The 24,609-nt window shown below is 41.8% G+C and overlaps 1 protein-coding gene across 3 annotated transcripts in view; it reads left to right on the top strand.

The window, feature by feature from the left end:
• LOC132894594 (B-cell scaffold protein with ankyrin repeats-like) overlaps positions 1-24,609 on the top strand; it is a 153,072-nt gene that overhangs the window by 54,785 nt on the left and 73,678 nt on the right. For all 3 annotated transcript variants that reach the window (XM_060934650.1, XM_060934660.1, XM_060934640.1), the window contains exons 3-7: positions 1,834-2,229; positions 9,172-9,296; positions 13,857-13,995; positions 22,889-23,031; positions 23,815-23,929. In XM_060934650.1, the coding sequence (XP_060790633.1) occupies positions 1,834-2,229; positions 9,172-9,296; positions 13,857-13,995; positions 22,889-23,031; positions 23,815-23,929 (918 nt within the window). The remainder of the gene's footprint in view (positions 1-1,833; positions 2,230-9,171; positions 9,297-13,856; positions 13,996-22,888; positions 23,032-23,814; positions 23,930-24,609) is intronic.

The raw sequence follows: 24,609 nt of genomic DNA, 5'->3' as shown, positions 1-24,609 counted from the left end.
AACATGCCCCGGGACCAACATTTTTGAAACTTGTTACTGGCATCAAATTCAAAATGAGCATATATTAAAAACAAACAAACAAACAAACAAACAAACAAACAAACAAACAAACAAACAAACAAACAAACAATAAAATTTCTCAGTTTCAACATTTGATGTGTTGTCTCTGTACTATGTTCAATTGAATATATGGTTTTCATGTTTTGCAAATCACTGTGTTCTGTTTTTATTTACATACCTGTTTAATTGTGTCCCAACTTTTTTTGGAATTGGAGTTGTACATTATCATAAATATACCACTACAATAGTACTATAAAATATACTTTAAAATACACACCAAACAACATTAATATACTATAATAATTTCTGTAGTAAGCATACACTTACTCTAGTATACTATAGTATACCTTGACGTATAAAGCATACTCTCCTTGATAGCATACTGTAGTAGGCTATAATAATAGCTTGAAGTCTACATCTTACTATAGTATGCTACAGCAAAACCTTGAAGTGTGTGGACACCTGAGCATCACACCGATATTTGGTTCTTCCCCAAACGTTTTCTCCAAAGTTGGAATCACACAATGTAGAATATCTTTATATGCTGGAATTTCTCAAACTAAGGTGCCCAAACATGTTGCGACATGACAGTGCACCGGTGTACAAAGCGAGGTTCATAAAAACATGAACTGGTTCATGACAAGGTTGGTGTTAATTAACTCAAGTTGCCTGCACAGAGCCCTAACCTCAACCCCACTGAACATCTTTAGGATGAATTGGAATGCCGACAGAGCACCAGGCCCCTCACCTAACATCAGTGCCTAATCTCACTAATGCTATAGGTACAAACTGCACAGACATGTTCCAAAATCTAGTGGACATCCTTGTCAGAAGGGTGGAGGTTGTTATAACAGCAAAGGGGGACTAAATCTGGAATACGATGTTCAGCAAGCACATATGGGTGTAATGTTTCAGGTTTCCATATACAACTGTACTTCTGGCCATCTTAGCATCTATCGGTCACAAGGTTTATTATACTATAGTATTACCTTGAAGCATATAACTCACTACAGTATACCATAGTAATGCACTGATCAACTGATCCTTTTAATTATGGCCAGCACTATCGTCAGTGCTGTTATAGAGAACTAATCATCACCTTCAGATTTGAGAATTCAAAGTTCCTGTGGTTTATAAATATAAATATTACATGGCATACATTATATGGCCAAAGGTTTGTGGACACCTGATCATCATACCCATATGTGGACCTTCCCCAAACAGTTGCCTATAGAATAGAATAGAATAGAATAGAATAGAATAGAATACTTTTATTGTTATTGCACAGCAGTACAAGGAAATTTAATTGCTATACAACTCAAAACTTCCCTTGGAACTAAGGGGCCCAAACCTGTCCCAGCATGGCAATGCCTCTTTGTAAAAAAGCAAGGTCCATAAAGACATGACTTCCCAGGGTTGGTGTGGCAGAACTTGAGTGACCCACACAAAGCCCTGACGTCAACCCCACTGAACACCTTTGGGATAAACTGGAATGCCGAATGCGCCCCAGGCCTCCTCTGCCAGCATCACTAATGCTGTTATGAATGAATGAGCAAATCCCCATAGCCACACTCCAAAATCTTGTGTAAACCCTTCCCAGAAGAGTGGAGGTTATTATAATAGCAAACAGGAACTAAATCTGAAATGGGATGTTCAAAAAGGACATATTGGCGTGATGGTTAGGTGTCCATAAACCTTTGGCCAGATAGTGTAAGACCAATGAGCTTACATTGTAGCTGTCATCTCCTGTACCATCTCCTACATTTGCACCAGGAAAAGAGCTGCTGATCATCTTCGAGCAGGAGGCGGAGCAGTGGGCTTCATACATGTGCTCCATCCTAGCCAGATCTGTTTCAGAGACGGGAATATGTTGCTACAACATTGCTATGGTATCCAGTCGGCGAGACAACTTCCTGGAGCTGAATAGCTACAAGTGCAAACTGCTCATCCTGTCGCGGGGTTTGCTGGAAGACATGTGCCAGTTGTATCGCTTCTTCTTAGCACGTGTGCTGAAGCCTGAGGCATGTGTGGTGGTGCTGCTGTGTGGTGTCGAAAGCCTGGAACCCCTGCTAGAACTCATTCCTCTCAAGGGTGAAGAATGCCTTCAGATCTCGAGTGAACAAGATGCAAATGAGTACCGCTCGGCCGTGCTCGATATAATTCGCAGAGGTGAGTCTTATACAAATAGTGATATAACAAAGTTAGTGGAAGGAGGAACTGATGACTATAGTTCTGAGAACTTGCTGGCAGTCTGTAATGGAGTCTATGGTTAATAATGTCAGCTCCTGCTGAGGGTGAGCGTTAAAAAAGGGTAAGGAGGTCGAGAAAGAATGGATTACGATTCTTCGGTATGACATAATGATGTATTTTGAAGATTGAAAGGTGTTAATAATGATTAGCCTTACTGGCTTATCTAAAGCAGGCAATATGCAACAATCAAGCCTAAGTATACAAATAACAGACTGGCTCAGACAAGGAGAAGAAGTCACATTTAATAAAAAAAAAACCCAAGTGAATTACTCTAAAGACCCCCAGTAAATTACATTCTTTCCCAGCTGAAGGAAGCATCAGCCTCCAATGCAGAAGTCTGGCTGTGCTAAATAACTTGGCGCAGCAGGTTAAGCAGTGCTAGAGGAACTTAATCAGGTTTATATTCTGCCAGCATGATCGGTGATCCTGAGGACTGTAATTACAGAGCAGTATGAGTGGGGAGGGCAGCTGAGAGAGAGAGAGAGATTTTCCACATGTTTGAATCTTCATTATCCACACTGAGCCCTGACAAGCCAATTACCATCCCTCAACAATATATCACCCACATGAAAAATACCAGAAATTAGTGGTAAGCAGCACCTGATCATGTGCAAGAGAGCAAGATTAAACATTTTCAAAAACTTACTGTATAATATAAACTGCATGTTAATGTATCTCTGTAGTATAAGATACAATTTTAGTGTTCAACTTTTTATTTCATTATAGACAGGATGTGCTAAGCAGCAATAATCATAAACAATAGCAATTGGACATACACTCTGGGCAATGTGTGCCACAATAACATTGGCCCAACTATGCAAATGCAGTAAATATGGCATTTACACACCATTCCATACCTTTAATGGGTACACGTAATCACTGTCAAATACACTATTTTCCCCAGAGTGAGTAAATTCTCAGGAACACTGTACTATAAGGTCCACAAATAAGCATATATTAATACTTAACTAGGCGGCACGATGGTGTAGTGGTTAGCACTGTCGCCTCACAGCAAGAAGGTTCTGGGTTTGAGCCCCATGGCTGGCAAGGGCCTTTCTGTGTGGAGTTTGCATGTTCTCCCCGTGTCCGCGTGGGTTTCCTCCGGGTGCTCCGGTTTCCCCCACAGTCCAAAGACATGCAGGTTAGGTTAACTGGTGACTCTAAATTGACCGTAGGTGTGAATGTGTGTGTGAATGGTTGTCTGTGTCTATGTGTCAGCCCTGTGATGACCTTGCGACTTGTCCAGGGTGTACCCCGCCTTTCACCCGTAGTCAGCTGGGATAGGCTCCAGCTTGCCTGCGACTCTGTAGAACAGGATAAGCAGCTACAGATAATGGATGGATGGATAATACTTAACTAATGATCAATTAAACATCAGGGAATAATGAAGCATATCTATATTAACAGCCTCTAAATCATATATGAATAGCCATTAATAATGGTAATAGCTAACTATTAGCATCTTGTAAGTCATTAATATCATGACTTATTCAGTATTCATTAAGATTATTTTTCAGTCAAGGTGTGTTTGGGAACAGTGTAGGAACCCCATTTCTAAACTACTCCTTTTCCTCTACACACAACTCAAAATTAGTCCATAACAACTCCTCTTATTAGCATAGTACTTCCTACGTGCTTGAATGGATCAAGGCCCTGTGAGATCAGCACCCATTTTATAACTTCACACGAATAAAATACAACCCTAATGCTAAAAAAAAGTCGGGGCACTATGTAAAACACAAATAAAAACAAAATGCAATGATTTGCAAATCCTTTTATTTTTTTAACCTACACTCACTTGCCACTTTATAAGGAACACCCGAACACCTGCTGTTTTATGCAGTTCTCTAATCAGCCAGTCCCTTGACAGCAGCACGAGGCATAAAATCATGCAGCTACAAATGAAGAGCTTCAGTTAATGTTCACTTCAACAGAAAGAGAAAAATTATGATCTCAAAGTGTGACTTTCATTGTGGCATGGGTGCTGGTACCAGATGGACTGGTTTGAGTATTTCAGAAACTGCTGATCTCTTGGGGTTTTCACACACAACACTCTCTAGCCTTTACACAGAATGGTGCAAAAAAAAAAAAACACTGAGTGAGCGACAGTTCTGTGGGTGGAAACGTTTTGTTGATAAGAGAGGTCAGAGGAAAATGGCCAGGGGTGGGTTTCCCAAAAGCCTCTTAACGCTAAGAGCATCTTAGCTAGGAAAGAGAGTGTTCATTGTGCTGCTCGCTCTACCATTTAACAATGATCTTTGTGCTACGATGCTTTTGGGAAACTCAGCACAGATTGGTTAGAGCTGCCAGGAAGGATATAGCAACTCATAGCAACTCTTTACAACCGTGGTGAGCAGAAAAGCATCTCAGCATGCAACAGCAGAAGACCACATTGGGTTCCACTTCTGCCAGCCAAGAACAGAAATCTTAGAATCAAGAACAAGTTCCTGTTACAGTGGCTGGTGAGTGTATGTTTTGGTCAGAGATTATATGAATCACAATTGGAATTCAGAATACAGTAAACAAAAATATATGAAATTGAGCGGTGAATGGGGGTAATCCAACACAATCAGGGACTCATGAACTAGATCGAAAAGTTATAATGAAGTATAAGGTATAAAATTTCAACAATAAAATAAGCTTTAGAGTAACAGATGATAGAATTCACAAACACAAGCTACACACACACACACACACACACACACACACACACACACACACACACACACACAAGTCTTAAAGTGCATATTCTGGACCAATTTCAGTTTTTTTTTTATCTGAAAGTATGTCCTTTACACACTCATCCAGAAGGGTAATTTTGCACAAGGCCATCTGTCTACAGCAGAAAAAAAAAATAACAAAACACGTCTGGAAAAATCCCAAGGGAGTCTGGAGCCAGATTTGTGACGTCACCTGCAGAAGCGCCAGCAGGCTGCGCGAGCTTTGCACGGTTTCAGTGCACAGCCTGTGTAGACCAAGCGCTCCCATTTCTCTCTCTTTCTTTTGGGAAACGATGAGTACTAATCCCATCAAGATTGGTGTTGCTACACCCTCCTACGATACATCTGTTAACCATTTTAATAATTACGCAATAACGTTGAAGAAATTTGCAGAAAACCACCAGGTCGTTTTCTCATAAACAAACCAGCGCTGACGTAGGATTCAGAGGGAGGCGTCCCGCATGCGACGTTACGAAAATCAGTGTTTGCCGGGAAATCCAAACGCCAAGTTTTTTCAGAGGCAGACCAATTCACCTCAAATGCCTTGATTTCAACTGAATTTTTCTGGTATTGTGCAAGGTAAAAAAATTGCAGAGAATGCAGAATTTCACAGATATTTGACCAAAGTTTAATATAAAATAGGAGAATTACATTGATCTTGCTCCTGAATTTACCCGTGATATGCACTTTAATGTGTGTGTAAATGAAGAGCAGGTGCAACTATTAATGAGGGTGATAATATAGATATCCTTCATGACATCCATGTTGTAAATAAAACATCCTATTTTACTTGTTTGTTTTTTTTTCAAGTAAATGTGCACACATTGTCTATTATTATATTTAAAATGCCTTTAAATCTCCAACTCTAATATCACAGATACCAGCAGGGTATTAGCTCAGGACAATAACAGGAACTGCCAGTTTGAATACTGCCCAACCCTACACTAACAAGGAGATATTAAAAACAAGGCTGCAAGATCAGTGGTTAGCTCGACAAATAAACAGGTTTATTTATTTATTTATTATTATTTTTTTAAATTAAACAGCAAATGCATATTATTTTACATATATTTATAGGGGCTGTGCACATTACACAGTCCATGAAATGTAGACAAAAGGGTCCTTCAGTTAAAAAAAAGGTATGGTAAATGCATATGGAATGAAAACATTTTGTGTGCCGTCGTGCTTACTGTGTTGTACCCTTTTGATTTTCGAGCCCAGCAGGTCCATATCTCAGGAAAAGTTAGAACATAGTCATTGTCATTCCCATTCTCTCCCTGCATTTTATGCTTTCACACAGTCGTTTGGCTGCAAACACACACCACTCTCTCCTCTCACTCGCTTTCGCTCTCTCCCATACATACTACACACCTCTTTATACACCCTCAACCAGTGTATGTTCAGGTAATACATACAATCCTGGGTCAGGGAAGCCAAACTCATCTCATCTCATCTCATTATCTCTAGCCGCTTTATCCTGTTCTACAGGGTCGCAGGCAAGCTGGAGCCTATCCCAGCTGACTACGGGCGAAAGGCGGGGTACACCCTGGACAAGTCGCCAGGTCATCACAGGGCTGACACATAGACACAGACAACCATTCACACTCACATTCACACCTACGCTCAATTTAGAGCCACCAGTTAACCTAACCTGCATGTCTTTGGACTGTGGGGGAAACCGGAGCACCCGGAGGAAACCCACATGGACACGGGGAGAACATGCAAACTCCGCACAGAAAGGCCCTCGCCGGCCACGGGGCTCGAACCCAGGACCTTCTTGCTGTGAGGCGACAGCGCTAACCACTACACCACCATGCCGTCCCAGAAGCCAAACTCAAAGTACAAATATTAAAGCTAGACGGCCTTTCGATTTCATAAAATCGGTGAAATTTAGTTCCAACTGAAATTTGGTCATTGTGATATACGTTTATTTCTGTAATATCTCACAAAATATCAGGCCATTCTGTGGCTGGGAAGTTATTTAATTTGAGGGGATTCCCGAGCAAATAATGTGCATGAAATCGCTCGCTTCACGCAGTCAAGCAGACAGAGGAAGTCCGTGTGCGCATGTGCAGGTTTACCTTCTTCTTCTTCTTCTTGGTTTTATGGAAGCTGGCAACCACAGTGCTGCATTACTGCCATCTACATGTTTACCTTTGACCGTGCACTGACAGTTACATCATTCCGTCACTAAACGAACAGCTGATCACACCGAGGTGCTCGCTGACTGCCGATATTTATTAATTTGGTCCTGCGTGTCCTTTCCTTCATATATAACATAATGTCTTTTCTTCTCGCTTTCCATTACTGTAGTCGAACTTTCACGTTTCATTTGCACACTCAAGTACTCCATTTTTCTCTCCTGTTTCAAATTTGTATCCCACAATGCCTTGCGCGAATGGGGAAAGCCCACCACGTGATGCATGACATAGTATCTTGAATTGGGTCATGGTGAAGCAGGAAAAAATAGCGGAGAATTGAGGGCCATGTGGCCCTAAATTCATTAATTGTTCTATTTTAAAAAAATGTAATAAAACTGAAAGTCTGTGATTTGAATTCAGTAGCTTTCAGTCCACTAAACAAAAATAATTGGGTGTTGGGGAAAATTCTTTTTATGACCTACACTTGAAAAATCTGAAAGGCAGTACAGCTTTAATATGAGAAAAAACGTGAACATGAAACATGGATGTGGGCGTTCTCATTTTCTCAATAATACTGTGTGTTCAGCTGTCACTGAGCTTAGGAATAAATTACATATTGCAGTAAATTGAAGTAGAATAAAATTTTGCATATTTGAAATCGACACAGACGACCCACTGAAACAATAATGCAAACAATGTGAATTATCCCGATGAAAGTAGAGCAGGTTATTCAGATGGCAAAATAGCACAAATCAACAATATAACACAATATCCATCCATCCATTATCTGTAGCCGCTTTATCCTGTTCTACAGGGTCGCAGGCAAGCTGGAGCCTATCCCAGCTGACTATGGGCGAGAGGCGGGGTACACCCTGGACAAGTCGCCAGGTCATCGCTGATAACACAATATCATGAAGAAGAAAAAAATTCATTGAGAACACACACACAAACCTGAATTCTGAAGCTTAAACAATAATAGAGCAAGCATACTGATACTGAAGTATCAGATCAGTCAGATTACGTTAATTATTTTTTGTTCTGATGCTTCTGGAGCATCTGTAGTACTGTACTTGCATAAAAGTTGGTTGAGTCCTTAAATAGAGAAGCTACGTGTTAACATTTGCATTACTGTAAATATACTCAAACAACGAAATGTGTTGATTAGGTGTTTTTCTATGCAGTCACTCAATAGCTAATGAATAGACAGCTCCATTTTACTACTATATTATGAAGCCTGCTTAGTCTGTCTCCATGAGAACACTATGTGCTGCTCTGATGCCTGTTAAGTTGAATCTGACAGCTTGTACTATTTATTCACATTAACAGTTTTGCTGGTGCCCACTTTGGAGGATTTGGACCAATGTGTCTATCACCGTGTCTAATTTCCACATCATAAAAAAACCCAATAAATTAAAAGTAGACCAAAAGAGACCTTTTGTTTCTACCCTTATCTTGTTTCAGATTTCATTAACATAACTTAAGCAAATTAGGTCCTACAGTAGACTGATTTCCATTCCCCCCCCCCGTCATTATGATCCTGTTTACTCTTCAACTTTTACGAACCTTCTATGATGCCTCAGTTTTTGCATTGTTTGTGATTATTCAAAATTATTATGCCTATCAGTAGAGATATTGTGTTTATAATGATCCAATATATTGGTCATATCACTGGATGATATGACCAAAAGCTGATATTAAGCATGTGTGTGTTTGGTCCAGTGGGAAATCATATGCAAACTCAGAGCCTTCCTTATACGTCAGAACTGCCTTTATCACTCAGTATGCAAATCCTGATCTCCTGATCTCTTTAGCCCTGCTGGGAAAATGGCTGCTCATCTAAAGAGGATTTGAAAAGTTACAATATTGATTGTTAATAGACTCATAAAGAGGCGTTCACTATTCAGAAGCAAGATGCAAATTAGTTATTCATTGTTTACTAGAACAAATAGCTGTACTCAGTTGCTTTATAGTTTTGGATGCTCATTTTTATTTGACCTCAGGTGACCAGATATCACCAGCGGACATGAGAATTACTCAGAAACCACAACTGTCCAGAAGGCACTCTGCTGGTCCAGTTTTTGCTAAATCCTCTCTACTAGTCCTGCCCTGTCACGTTCCTTGTGAGGTGGGTACCTCCATTTAACTACATTTCATGAAATAAAATGATTATATCATACATTTAAATGGCACTTCTTAATGCAATGGGTTCAGAGTAGAAACTATAACGACACAAAGCTTTAAGGGAAGCTTCATGCTACAGCAGCACCACAGCATGTGCATGCATGTTAATGAGGTTGTGACTGTTGATCATTACGCAGCTTTGTTACTAGCAGCAGTATGCAGTATATAACCAAACACAGCCAAAATATATGCAGTATGATATAAATAGAGGATATTACATGGTTGCGCGAAGATATGAAGTTTATCTTTGAGTGGTGAACATATTCATGAGTGAGCAAAGTGAACGAGTGAAAATATTTTCAACACAAGAAGATAAACTTCATATCTTCATGCCACCGTGGAATGTTCTTTACATTATCTGGACACATCCACAAAAAAATATGCAAGTTAATGAAAAGAATTTTAATTTTGAACTGGTTTGCCATATTGACAACGCGCATCTAGTCAGCGGGAAAACACTGGGAGTGATGTCATCGGAGTGAAATATTGGAAATTATTATACATACAGGACACTTTTTCCATGGAATAAAAACATGTCTTCTGTTCCCTTCTAGTGGGACACATGAATTGATAGCATACAATATCGTTATCATATCGCTTATCCTCCATGTATTACACCACTCTCCCCAATGGAGAATAAGCATGCAATATTGTTACAATATTGCACATTGTGGGCGGCACGGTGGTGTAGTGGTTAGCGCTGTCGCCTCACAGCAAGAAGGTCCTGGGTTCGAGCCCCGTGGCCGACGAGGGCCTTTCTGTGTGGAGTTTGCATGTTCTCCCCGTGTCCACATGGGTTTCCTCCGGGTGCTCCGGTTTCCCCCACAGTCCAAAGACATGCAGGTTAGGTTAACTGGTGACTCTAAATTGACCGTAGGTGTGAATGTGAGTGTGAATGGTTGTCTGTGTCTATGTGTCAGTCCTGTGATGACCTGGCGACTTGTCCAGGGTGTACCCCGCCTTTCGCCCGTAGTCAGCTGGGATAGGCTCCAGCTTGCCTGCGACCCTGTAGAACAGGATAAAGCGGCTAGAGATAATGAGATGAGATAATAATAATAATCGGTTTGACTGCACTAGCACTGGCCTTTGCTTACACTACACCGGCTAGAAGGTAACTGGACTGCCGCACTAACAGCACCAAGTCGCGGGTAAGCTGGCATTGGCCTTTGAGAATGCTGATATGAAGAGAGTGTATTATAATAATAATAATAATATTGGCTGTTTTTTTCCCGTGGTCTATCAGATATATTCCATTCAGCTAGCATGATACTGAACTTGTCTTCAACTCGTTCAGTATCATGCTAGCTGAATGAAATATACAACCTCGATTCCAAAAAAGTTGGGACAAAGTACAAATTGTAAATAAAAACGGAATGCAATGATGTGGAAGTTTCAAAATTCCATATTTTATTCACAATAGAACATAGATGACATATCAAATGTTTAAACTGAGAAAATGTATCATTTAAAGAGAAAAATTAGGTGATTTTAAATTTCATGACAACAACACATCTCAAAAAAGTTGGGACAAGGCCATGTTTACCACTGTGAGACATCCCCTTTTCTCTTTACAACAGTCTGTAAACGTCTGGGGACTGAGGAGACAAGTTGCTCAAGTTTAGGGATAGGAATGTTAACCCATTCTTGTCTAATGTAGGATTCTAGTTGCTCAACTGTCTTAGGTCTTTTTTGTCGTATCTTCCGTTTTATGATGCGCCAAATGTTTTCTATGGGGGAAAGATCTGGACTGCAGGCTGGCCAGTTCAGTACCCGGACCCTTCTTCTACGCAGCCATGATGCTGTAATTGATGCAGTATGTGGTTTGGCATTGTCATGTTGGAAAATGCGAGGTCTTCCCTGAAAGAGACGTCGTCTGGATGGGAGCATATGTTGCTCTAGAACCTGGATATACCTTTCAGCATTGATGGTGTCTTTCCAGATGTGTAAGCTGCCCATGCCACATGCACTAATGCAACCCCATACCATCAGAGATGCAGGCTTCTGAACTGAGCGCTGATAACAACTTGGGTCGTCCTTCTCCTCTTTAGTCCGAATGACACGGCGTCCCTGATTTCCATAAAGAACTTCAAATTTTGATTCGTCTGACCACAGAACAGTTTTCCACTTTGCCACAGTCCATTTTAAATGAGCCTTGGCCCAGAGAAGACGTCTGCACTTCTGGATCATGTTTAGATACGGCTTCTTCTTTGAACTATAGAGTTTTAGCTGGCAACGGCGGATGGCACGGCGAATTGTGTTCACAGATAATGTTCTCTGGAAATATTCCTGAGCCCATTTTGTGATTTCCAATACAGAAGCATGCCTGTATGTGATGCAGTTCCGTCTAAGGGCCCAAAGATCACCGACACCCAGTATGGTTTTCTGACCTTGACCCTTACGCACAGAGATTCTTCCAGATTCTCTGAATCTTTTGATGATATTATGCACTGTAGATGATGATATGTTCAAACTCTTTGCAATTTTACACTGTCGAACTCCTTTCTGATATTGCTCCACGACTTGTCGGTGCAGAATAGATATGTTGTCTATGTTCTATTGTGAATACAATATCAGTTTTTGAGATTTGTAAATTATTGCATTCCGTTTTTATTTACAATTTGTACTTTGTCCCAACTTTTTTGGAATCGGGGTTGTATCTGATAGACCACTCAAAGCCAGCCAATATTATTTAAATATATCACTCAGATCCACGATGTATGTCAGATGAAAAATACAAGTTTTTCAACAGGAGAGGATAAACTTCATTTCTTCAAGCCGACGTGTGATTTTCTTTTTATTATATCGAAGCATTCATAAACAAAAAGCACCCAGATTTATAAAAACAATTCATTGATTTCCTCACAAGTGGCATACAGTATAGAGATTTATGGCACAGTTTTGTTTCTCCATGTCCCGGATTTAGCTTGTATGAAAAATACAAGTGGTTTATGGAAATTCCAGTAAAACACTCCTGTCCATATCATATAAGATAATAATAATAATAATAATAATAATAATAATAATAATAATAATAGCTGAATTGATGCTACTGGTAAAAAAAAAGTACAGTATTCTATTTGTTAAGCATCACTGTAGGTTTCAACAGTTGTAGCTACACTCCACTAGCTCACAAACAAACTAACTGGCAGTAATTTAAAATAAAATCTACAGATTTTTTTTTTTTGCATTGTCATCTAACCCAATGGTCTCTAAAATAGTCTGTAGGCCTATAGTTTAGCAAAATGGAATTTCTACACTAAAATTGTCTTTCCTGTATATGTGTGACATCATGGTCAGCTGATTTTGCTGCTTTCAGATGTCACAGCTGATGTGTGTTTCTCCTAACAGCACCGCAGGTCTCTGGAATTTCTTCTTTGAGTGACATTATAATCTTGCTATCACACCTACTGTGCTTTTGAATTCTCAGAAGATGTTGATTAATTTTCCATAACAGCAGCATTGACAGTAGCGTTGGCTGCAAAACAAATCACAGGTGTATATTAATGAGCTCCTTCTAATGAGCTATCGTTCCTATATTAATAATTAATTCATAAAGACTAATAAATAAAGAAGGAACATTTTAAAAAATGTTGATGGTGACATTTTCTGTGAGGAGAAATTTAACATTTATAGAAAAGAGTGTTGACTGTCAGTGCTTTGGGGCTTTAACTGTTTATAGCTGCTATAACAGCAGTGATAGCAGGAAATAACATGGTTCATGGACATTTTATAACATTAAATGTAATTATAAATGATATAAAAAGTATGTTATATTATTAATTCATACATTTTAAACATGTAGAATTCGACACCAAAGGCATGAATGGGGAACATGCTTAGTCCTTCTTGCTACTAAATTTTATGCATAAAATACGCTTGAACTATACTTCAAACAGGAAAGCTCATTTTAGTCATCGAGAACAACAACAAGCTTTGCTGTGAAGCCATTTGACCTTGGTGTGACCTTGACCCTGCTTGGACCAATTCTAAAATCGAACCAGTTCAACTGCTGTAATGATAAATCCATATAAATCCTCATTCTTGAGATATCCAACACCTAGTGTTGGTGACACAAAAAATGTAATCATGGGTAAATTGCTAGTATAAGAAGAATAAAACACTTTGGGACATGCTGATGTTGGAAAATAATCTTCAGGGTAATAAACGTCAGAGTGGTATTGACGTTGATTGTGTTCCTATAACAGTGTGACCCAAAGTATTTTATTACATACATATACTGTACAGTATAATCATTCACAGCAGGACAGTAATAATGTGAAAGCTGAAGACAGCACCAAAAATAGAGAAGCTGGGTTACTAAGCCATCATGTTTAAACTGTCACATTGAAATGTACAGAACCAGTCAAATGTTTGGGCACACATAGTCATTCATAGTAATGAGTAAGTGTGTCCAAACTTTTGACTGGTACTGTATTTTTTTGCAACTATAACCCTAAAAGTATTCAACACCGTGCTGCTGATGTCTTGATCTCCATGTTCACAGAATCCCGGGCAGGTGTTCCTTCTCCTGCGGGAGGCCATGGCCAGGAAAGACTTGGAGGTGGAGTTCAGTGGGAACAAGCAGAAAGTGAGAGTAAAGCCAGTAAACTGGAATGAGAGCACGCTCTGTGTGACTGCTGCAGGTAAACATTTATCCTAAACATTTCCACATTTTTGCTGGAGAATGTAGAGAGTATATATATATATATATATATATATATATATATATATATATATATATATATATATATAAAATCTCATTATCTCTAGCCGCTTTATCCTGTCCTACAGGGTCGCAGGCAAGCTGGAGCCTATCCCAGCTGACTACGGGCGAAAGGCGGGGTACACCCTGGACAAGTCACCAGGTCATCACAGGGCTGACACATAGACACAGACAACCATTCACACTCACATTCACACCTACGGTCAATTTAGAGTCACCAGTTAACCTAACCTGCATGTCTTTGGACTGTGGGGGAAACCGGAGCACCCGGAGGAAACCCACGCGGACACGGGGAGAACATGCAAACTCCGCACAGAAAGGCCCTCGCCGGCCACGGGGCTCGAACCCAGGACCTTCTTTTATATATATATATATATATATATATATATATATATATATATATATATATATATATAGTGCCTTGCAAAAGTATTCATCCCCCTTGGTGTTTGTCCTGTTTTGTGACATTACAAGCTGGAATTAAAATGGATTTTTGGGAGGTTAGCACAATTTGATTTACACAACATTCCTACCACTTTAAAGGTGAAAATTGTTGCTTTATTGTGAAACAAACAATAATTAAGATGAAAACCCCCCCCCCAGAAATCTGGAATGTGCATTAGTATTCACCCCTTTCATATGAAACCCCTAAATAAGAGCTGGTCCAATCAATTCACTTCATAAGTCACATAATTAGTTGATTAAGATCCACCTGTGTGCAATCAAAGTGTCACATGATCTGTCACATGATGTCTGTATAAATCAACCTGTTCTGGAAGGAACCTGACTCTGCAACACTACTAAGCAAGCAACATGAAAACCAAACAGGTCAGAGACAAAGTTGTGGAGAAGTATAGATCAGGGTTGGGTTATAAAAAAATAGCCCAAACTTTGAATATCCCAGGGAGCTCCATTAAATTCTTTATAGCAAAATGGAAAGAATATGGCACCACTACAAACCTGACAAGAGAAGGCCCCGCCCACAAAAACTCACAGACCGGGCAAGGAGGGCATTAATCAGAGATGCAACAAAGACACCAAAGATAACAACAAAGGAGCTGCAAAGATCCACAGCGGAGATGGGAGTATCTATCCATCGGACCACTTTAAGCCGTACACTCCACAGAGCGGGGCTTTATGGAAGAGTGGCCAGAAAAAAGTCATTGCTTAAAAAAATCACATTTGGAGTTTGCCAAACAGCATGTGGCAGACTCCCCAAACACATGAAAGATGATTATCTGGTCAAATGAGACAAAAATTGAACTTTTTGGCCATCATAGGAAATGCCATGTGTGGTGCAAACCCATCACCCTGAGAACACTATTCTTACAGTGAAGCATGGTGGTGGCAGCATCATGCTGTGGGGATATTTCTCATCTGCAGGGACAGGATAGCTGGTCAGGACTGAAGGAAAGATGGATGGCACTAAATACAGGGCTATTCTGGAGGAAAACCTGTTTGAATCAGCCAGAGGGTTGAGACTGGGACGAAGGTTCACATCCTAGCAGGACAATGACCCTAAACATCCTGCTAAAGCTACACTGGAGTGGTTTAAAGGGAAACATTTAAATGTCTTGGAATGGCCTAGTCAAAGCCCAGACCTCAACCCAATTGAGAATCTAATAATAATAATAATAATAATTTATTTCTATGTGCATTCCATAACAATCTCAATGCCCTTACAATAATATATGCAAAATAATAATAATAATAATAATAGATAAATAAATATCTAATATCCATGAAAACTCGTCTCGTCTCGTCTCGTCTCGTCTTCTTCCGCTTATCCGGGACCGGGTCGCGGAGGCAGCAGTCTAAGCATGGAAGCCCAAACTTCCCTTTCCCCAGACACCTCGGCCAGCTCCTCGGGAAGAACACCGAGGCGTTCCCAGGCCAGCCGAGAGACATAGTCCCTCCAGCGTGTCCTGGGTCTTCCCCGGGGCCTCCTCCCGGGGGGACATGCCTGGAACACCTCCCCAGGGAGGCGTCCAGGAGGCATCCGAAAAAGATGCCCGAGCCACCTCAGCTGGTTCCTCTCGATGTGGAGGAGCAGCGGCTCTACTCCGAGCTCCTCCCGAGTGACTGTGCTTCTCACCCTATCTCTAAGGGAGCGCCCAGCCACCCTGCGAAGGAAACTCATTTCAGCCGGTTGTATCCGCGATCTTGTTCTTTCTGTCATTACCCAAAGCTCATGACCATAGGTGAGAGTCGGAACGTAGATCGACCGGTAAATTGAGAGCTTCGCCTTTTGGCTCAGCTCCTTCTTCACCACGACGGACCAGTAAAGCGACCGCATTACTGCGGAGGCTGCACCGATCCGCCTGTCGATCTCACGCTCCATCCTTCCCTCACTCGTGAACAAGATCCCGAGATACTTAAACGCCTCCACTTGAGGCAGGACTTCTCCACCAACCTGGAGAGGGCAAGCCACCCTTTTCCGGTCGAGAACCATGGCCTCAGACTTGGAGGTGCTGATTCTCATCCCAGCCGCTTCACACTCGACTGCAAACCGCCCCAGTGCATGCTGAAGGTCCTGGTTTGAAGAAGCCAACAGGACAACATCATCCGCAAAAAGCAGAGATGAAATCCTGTGGCTCCCAAACAGGATTCCTTCCGGCCCCTGGCTGCGCCTAGAAATTCTGTCCATAAAAATTATGAACAGAACCGGTGACAAAGGGCAGCCCTGCCGGAGTCCAACATGCACTGGGAACAGGTCTGACTTACTGCCAGCAATGCGAACCAGACTCCTGCTCCGTTCGTACAGGGACCGGACAGCCCTTAGCAAAGAGCCCCGAACCCCATACTCCCGAAGCACCCCCCACAGAATACCACGGGGGACATGGTCGAATGCCTTCTCCAGATCCACAAAGCACATGTGGACTGGTTGGGCAAACTCCCATGAACCCTCGAGCACCCTATGAAGGGTATAGAGCTGGTCCAGTGTTCCGCGACCAGGACGAAAACCGCATTGTTCCTCCTGGATCCGAGGTTCGACTATTGGTCGAATTCTCCTCTCCAGTACCCTGGAGTAAACTTTCCCTGGAAGGCTGAGAAGTGTGATTCTCCTATAATTGGAGCACACTCTCCGGTCCCCTTTCTTAAAAAGAGGGACCACCACCCCAGTCTGCCACTCCAGAGGCACTGTCCCCGACCGCCACGCGATGTTGCAGAGGTGTGTCAACCAAGACAGCCCCACAACATCCAGAGACTTGAGATACTCAGGGCGGATCTCATCCACCCCCGGTGCCTTGCCACCGAGGAGCTTGCAAACCACCTCAGTGACTTCGGCTTGGGTAATGGACGAGTCCACCTCTGAGTCATCAGCCTCAGTCTCCTCAGTGGAAGACATGACGGTGGGATTGAGGAGATCCTCAAAGTATTCCTTCCACCGCCCGACAATGTCCCCAGTCGAGGTCAACAGCTCCCCACCCGCACTGTAAACAGTGTTGGCAGAGTACTGCTTCCCCCTCCTGAGGCGCCGGACGGTTTGCCAGAATTTCATCGAGGCCGACCGATAGTCCTTCTCCATGGCCTCCCCGAACTCCTCCCAGTTCCGAGTTTTTGCCTCCGCAACTGCCCGAGCTGCAGCACGCCTGGCCTGCCGATACCCGTCGGCTGCCTCAGGAGTCCCGGAGGTCAACATGGCCCGATAGGACTCCTTCTTCAGCTTGACGGCATCCCTTACTTCCGGTGTCCACCACCGGGTTCGGGGATTGCCGCCACGACAGGCACCGGAGACCTTGCGGCCACAGCTCCGAACAGCCGCATCCACAATGGAGGTAGAGAACATGGTCCACTCAGACTCAATGTCCCCCGCCTCCCTCGGAAGCTGGGAAAAGCTCTCCCGGAGGTGGGAGTTAAAGACCTCCCCAACAGAGTGCTCGGCCAGACGTTCCCAGCAGACCCTCACCATACGTTTGGGCCTGCCAGGTCTGTCCAGCTTCCTCCTCCGCCAGCGGATCCAACTCACCACCAGGTGGTGATCAGTTGACAGCTCAGCCCCTCTCTTCACCCGAGTGTCTAAGACATAGGGCCAGAGATCAGATGAAACGACTACAAAGTCGATCATCGACCTCCGACCTAAGGTGTCCTGGTGCCACGTGCACTTATGGACACCCCTATGCTCAAACATGGTGTTCGTTATGGACAAACCGTGACTAGCACAGAAGTCCAATAACAAAACACCACTCGGGTTCAGATCGGGGAGGCCGTTCCTCCCAACCACGCCCCTCCAGGTGTCACTGTCATCGCCCACGTGAGCATTGAAGTCCCCCAGTAGCACAATGGAGTCCCCAGTCTGAGCACCCCTCAGTACCTCTCCCAGGGACTCCAAGAAGGCCGGATACTCTATACTGCTATTTGGCCCATAGGCACAAACAACAGCAAGAGCCCTCTCTCCAATCCGAAGGCGCAGAGAGGCGACCCTCTCGTTCACTGGGGTAAACTCCAACACATGGCGGCTGAGCTGGGGAGCTATAAGCAAGCCCACACCAGCCCGCCGCCGCTCACCACGGGCGACTCCAGAGAAGTGGAAAGTCCAGCCCCTCTCGAGGAGCTGGGTTCCAGAGCCCAAGCTGTGCATGGAGGTGAGCCCGACTATCTCTAGCCGGTACCTCTCAACCTCCCGCACAAGCTCAGGCTCTTTCCCCCCCAGCGAAGTGACATTCCATGTCCCAACAGCCAGCCGCTGTGTCCGGGGATCAGGTCGTCGAGGCCCCTGCCTTCGACTGCCACCCGATCCACACTGCACCAAACCCCTACTGCTACCTCTGTGGGTGGTGAAAACTCATTTACATAAAAACATTATCAATGAAAATAAGAAAATAAAAGAGGTGAGAGGAGTCCAAATGCGCCGACAAAACTCCGACGAAACGCTGAGATTCCCTCCCCCATCCCCCTCATAAATGATCACAAATCAAATATTCATGAAAAAATACTCAAATACAGAAAACCTCGAAATTCAAAAGTATAAGACTGGAAAATAAGACATATAGTCCATAATATACAGTACTCATAAAAAAAAATAAAAAAATAAAATTAAGAAATAAGAAAGATGAGAGAAAGAATCCAAACGACCCGGCAAATGAAACATTGAGATTCCCTCTCCCATCTCTCTCATAAAGATAACAATCAAAAAACATAAAAGTTCAAAAATCAAAACTAGAAGGATGAGATATGTAAATCGAAAAGAAAGAACGATGATGTTATTACTGTTAGAGCGTAGTGTCCATAGTGGCTTCTTCACCACCAGTAGATTGCTGAGGTATGATGGTGCCAATCCATTGAGTACTTTGAAGGCCATCAACAAGATCTTAAATATTATTCTCTTCTTCACTGTCAGCCAATGAAGTGAGCATAAGACAGGTGTGATGTGGTCATATTTCTTCTTCAAAGTAACCATCTTTGCAGCTGCATTTTGGATGCGCTGCAATTTCGACAAGTCCTTATCAGGGAGACCATACAACAAACTGTTGCAATAGTCCAGCTTGGATGTTATGAATGCATGTACAAGCTTTTCCGTGGCGGCAGTGTCAAGATATTTTCTAATCTGACCAATACGTCTGAGAGAATGTGAAGCGGATTTACATATGTTACTGACCTGGGAAGACATCTTAAGATGGTGATCAAAGATGACCCCAAGATTGCGCGCTTCAGATATTGGCTCCTTCACAGATTCACCAACGGTGACATACTGGATGGCATCAACTGCAAGATACCGTGACTGAAAATGCAGAACCTCTGTTTTCGTTGTGTTGCACAGCAGCTTATTGTACTTAATCCATTGAACAATGTCGCTAGCACAGTATCTGTGGCATAACTTGAAGATTGCTGTACACCAACACAACCCATCTAACTTGAAGGAGTTGGAGCAGTTTTGCCTTGAGGAATGGGCAAAAATCCCAGTGGCTAGATGTGCTAAGCTAATAGAGACATACCCCAAGAGACTTGCAGGTGTAATTGCAGCAAAAGGTGGATTTATAAAGTATTGACTTGGAGGAAGGGGAAATACCTATGTACAAGCCAGATTTCTGTTTTTTCATCTTAATTATTGTCTGTCACAATAAAAAAATTTTTTTCACCTTTAAAGTTGTAGGTATATTATATAAATCAAATAGTGCTAACCTCCCACAAATCTTTTTTAATTCCAACTTATAATGTGACAAATCAGGATAGACAGGATATACTTTTGCAAGACACTATATATATATATATATATATATAGTGTGTGTGTGTGTGTGTGTGTGTGTGTGTGTGTGTGTGTGTGCGTAGAGTACTGTGCAAAAATCTTATAACCACCCTATTTTTTTCATACAAACTTTGTTATAGATTTCTATTTTATGACTTCTACATTATCGAGTCAGTACAAAAACATTTTATAGTTCCAAACGTTCGTTTTCCAGCACAAAATGAAATATTACAGAAAAAAAATGTTTGTATCTGAGCAGCATATTACATAAGAGACCACTTTGCAGATTAAAAAAAGAAAACATAATGAAGACTGCTGAGTTTTGGTGAAAAATTAAGAAGAAAGTGAGACAGTCAACGTGTCCAGAAGCACTGTGGCTGCTTCTGCAAGATGCTCAGTAAAACCTACAGCTCACTTCCTTATAGAACTGCACTCATTGTACCTGAGACTACTATTTTTTTTTAAGCAAAGGGTTGTTTCCCGGGTGGCACGGTGGTGTAGTGGTTAGCGCTGTCGCCTCACAGCAAGAAGGTTCCGGGTTCGAGCCCCGTGGCCGGCGAGGGCCTTTCTGTGTGGAGTTTGCATGTTCTCCCCGTGTCTGCATGGGTTTCCTCTGGGTGCTCCGGTTTCCCCCACAGTCCAAAGACATGCAGGTTAGGTTAACTGGTGACTCTAAATTGACTGTAGGTGTGAATGTGAGTGTGAATGGTTGTCTGTGTCTATGTGTCGGCCCTGTGATGACCTGGCGACTTGTCCAGGGTGTACCCTGCCTTTCGCCCATAGTCAGCTGGGATAGGCTCCAGCTTGCCTGCGACCCTGTAGAACAGGATAAAGCGGCTACAGATAATGAGATGAGATGAGATGGTTGATGGTGTCAAATGCATTAAGAAGGCAAGAAATTCCATTTTTGACAAGACACAGTTAATTGAGAAGTATTCCAGGTGACTACCTCATGAAGCTGGTTCAGATAATGCCAATAGTGTGCAAAGCTGTTATCAACGTAAATAGTGACGACTTTGAAGAATCTAAAAGATGAAACGTTGTTTTTTTAACACTTTTTTGTTTACCATATAATTCCATATGTTCCATATGTTATTTCATAGTTTTGATGAGTTCAGTATTGTTCTACAATGTAGGAAAAAAAAATAAAAACATCGAATTTGAAGGTGTTTCCAAACTTTTGACTGTCCCCATGTATATGTAATTGCATATGCAATCTTATATGGTCAATCTTATATGATATTACAGTATTCACACTTAATAGCAGTATGTTTTACAACATTTTACAGTCTACAAATTTTCCAGTCATTTACTGGCAGCAGACTGTAGTTACTGTGAATGCTTGTAAATATAATTACAGCATAAAGGAAAATATGGGATTTTAACTTAAAACCTTCTGATCTGTACCTCAAAGCCATAACCACTGAGTCACCACTTCCCTCTACTAACTTGCACTGACTGAACCACATCCACTATTGAAGTAACACAAACTGAATTTCAGTGCTTTACTAAAGTTTTTACTCGTGTATACACTTACGTCAAAGCTTAAATATCCAGAGGCGATTCTAGAGTCTGTTGTGGCCCCAAGCAAAAATTTCCAGGGGGCCCTTCTGACCAGTGTTCATCACCAATATGTTATAAATAGTGCTGTCAAGCGATTAAAATATTTAATCGCGATTAATGTCGCGACTGTCATAGTTAACTCGCGATTAATCGCAATTTAATCGCACATTTTTGTCACATGAAAAACCACTGTAATTCTCTTATCAGCATAAAAAAGTGAATGGGCTTGCTTTGTACCAATGTTTTTTTTTTAATTGCAGAGCATAACACGTCACAGCCACTGCAAAGTCGGGCTGGAGCCGCCGATGGGAAAACAAAACCTAAGTTCCTGGCAGTTTCAAAAGCTTATGAAAAACCTACATCATGTCACAGAGCGTTAATCTCGCGATAAAAAAATTATCGCCGTTAAAATTGAGTCAAGTTAACACGATAATAACGCGACATTTTTGACAGCACTAGTTATAAATAATCTGACACCAACAAAAAATGTATGAAACCAAAGTTTTTTTAAATTCCAAATGTGAAAATACAATGGTAAAGAACAATAAAAACAATACAAAACAAAATAAATAAGCCCTCAGGCCCCGACTCTCAGGGGGCCCCTGGGCCAGGGGGCCCCAAGCAGTTGCCTGCCTTGCCTGTTCACAAGCTGCGCGTCTGTAAATATCCCACTATGAATTGTACTTTCTGGTCTTTTTTTTTTTACTACACTGCTACAATTGTCCAACTGTTTCCAGTCCAATCTTCTCAAATAATAAAACACTGTTTTGCTGTTAAACAAACACTGTAAATGTACAGCATTGTTTTTTAACAAAGAAATATGCAGTCCTCTATAGCCAGTAAACTGATGCTCTAATTCTGTCATCATCCTCTAGAATATTCACACTACAGCCTAATGAAAGAATCCACATCAGAATTGTTTATAAAGCAGCTTAGTATTATTCTTCTCATCCAAAACACTCGGAAAAAGAAAATAACTATGTGCTGGCAGCTCTATAAGCAGAGAAATTTGATGATGCACAAGGTTTGTTTTGGTCAGGATTATGGTTATTGCATGTTACAGAATTTCCTGCTGGAAATGTGGCAGTAACACTCTACTGCGGAGGTGTAATGAAGGGCAGCACCCACTTACACTACTACAGCACTATGGGAGAGATTTCCCGGCTGCTCAAGCAGGCTGCCGACCCGATGAGCTTCATGTGTCAGGTACACAAACAGCTTGAAATGCATTAAAGGCTTGATTAAGCAAGCACAAGGGACATTATCAGTGTTTAGTGCGGGTCAAATACAAAATAGAGACACACCAATGGACTCTTCATTTCAAATGGATTGTTATGTTAATTGTATATCCAGGCAGTGGCTGATTTATTCTCATTTACATCGATCACATGATATTTAAATTAGTTTGCCCCTGGAAATAAGTCTATCATGACATTTGTTTTACTTTCCTATAGTAATTTTTAAACACCTGCATTAAATACTATTAAGAAGTATTTGTCAGAAGACTATTCTGCAATGTCAGGGCTCTTTAAATAATTTAAACGAGTTATGATATTCCATTAGCATGTCCGCCTCTCAACCAGGAGATCATGGGTTCTATTTGCAGTCGGTTCGTACGGAAGACCATCATAAAAATGGTACCTACTGACATTTGATGAGGGACCCCACAATACAGATGTGAGTAGGGAGTCAAACTTTCACGGTTACCAAGGACGAGCCCCCCACTGTAACCCTAGCTATGTAATAGGTGAGAGGCCGAGGGCTATAGAAACGGAGATCAGCACCGCCCAGTGTGCCTTAAGGGCCTGGTTAGTACATGGTTGGGAGACTGCCTGAGAAGACCAGATACTGGCACATGAAAGACTATGACTTTGACTTGACTATGATATTCCAGAGGATTGTGAAAAAGCAAGATGGAAATCATTAAACGTTCCTCACTTTTTTTTGTTCATTTGGTCATATGTTTTAATTATACCTCATTCGATTCAGGCTTTTCAGTCATCCTCCTTAGAGAAGCTGGATCACATTCTCGCTGCATGTGTGTTGAAGAAGATGCCTACTGGAGGCTTTCAAGGACTGCAGAATGATCAGGCTTTGACTGGAGGTAAGTGATTCTCTGGGTCTGAATTACTCCTAAAAACTGATCACAACTCAATTCAACAGAAGCCAGAACTGATTTTTAGCTCGAAGCAGCTCTCACTGATCCCTGACCTGCATGTACAGGTCCCTCATTTCTCATTCTGTTGATGAATAAATGTTCGAGGAACACCATCCAGCTCACAAAGGCACATTTGTTTTGGCAGGTACCACTGATGTGTTTTTCACAGCAAGGCCCAGAGCACTAAAACACACGCTGATATTCACAACAATGAAATGTTTGTTATTCTCATATTATAACAGGAAATTATCTCCTTAAATTATCTCCTAGCTCTTCTTACCTCTTCAGGAAATGATGTTACTGTATCTAGAACTCTGTCTCAGACATATAATAAGTTCATGTGTCAAGCCAGACTGGAAATGCTGGTTTGAGATTCAACATAATTTCATCTCTTCCAAGTAGAACTGAAAAGCAACTTACTGGCAGTGGTGAAAATGACAAGTTGATCATTTCACAGTTCATCATTTTTAAAGAAAAATCAAGATGAAATGAGTTTTACAGAGCACTCTACCATGCGCCAGTTGCGGAATATTAACTTCATCTCATCCGCTCCTGCTGGTTTATCTTGCACCATTTGGTGAGATGGCAAAAGAAAGAGTGCATAAGGAGCATTTTAAAAATATGTA

The sequence above is a fragment of the Neoarius graeffei genome, chromosome 1 (assembly GCF_027579695.1).
Source record: "Neoarius graeffei isolate fNeoGra1 chromosome 1, fNeoGra1.pri, whole genome shotgun sequence".
Lineage (NCBI taxonomy): Eukaryota > Metazoa > Chordata > Actinopteri > Siluriformes > Ariidae > Neoarius > Neoarius graeffei.
This window is presented reverse-complemented; position numbering and strand designations above follow the sequence as displayed.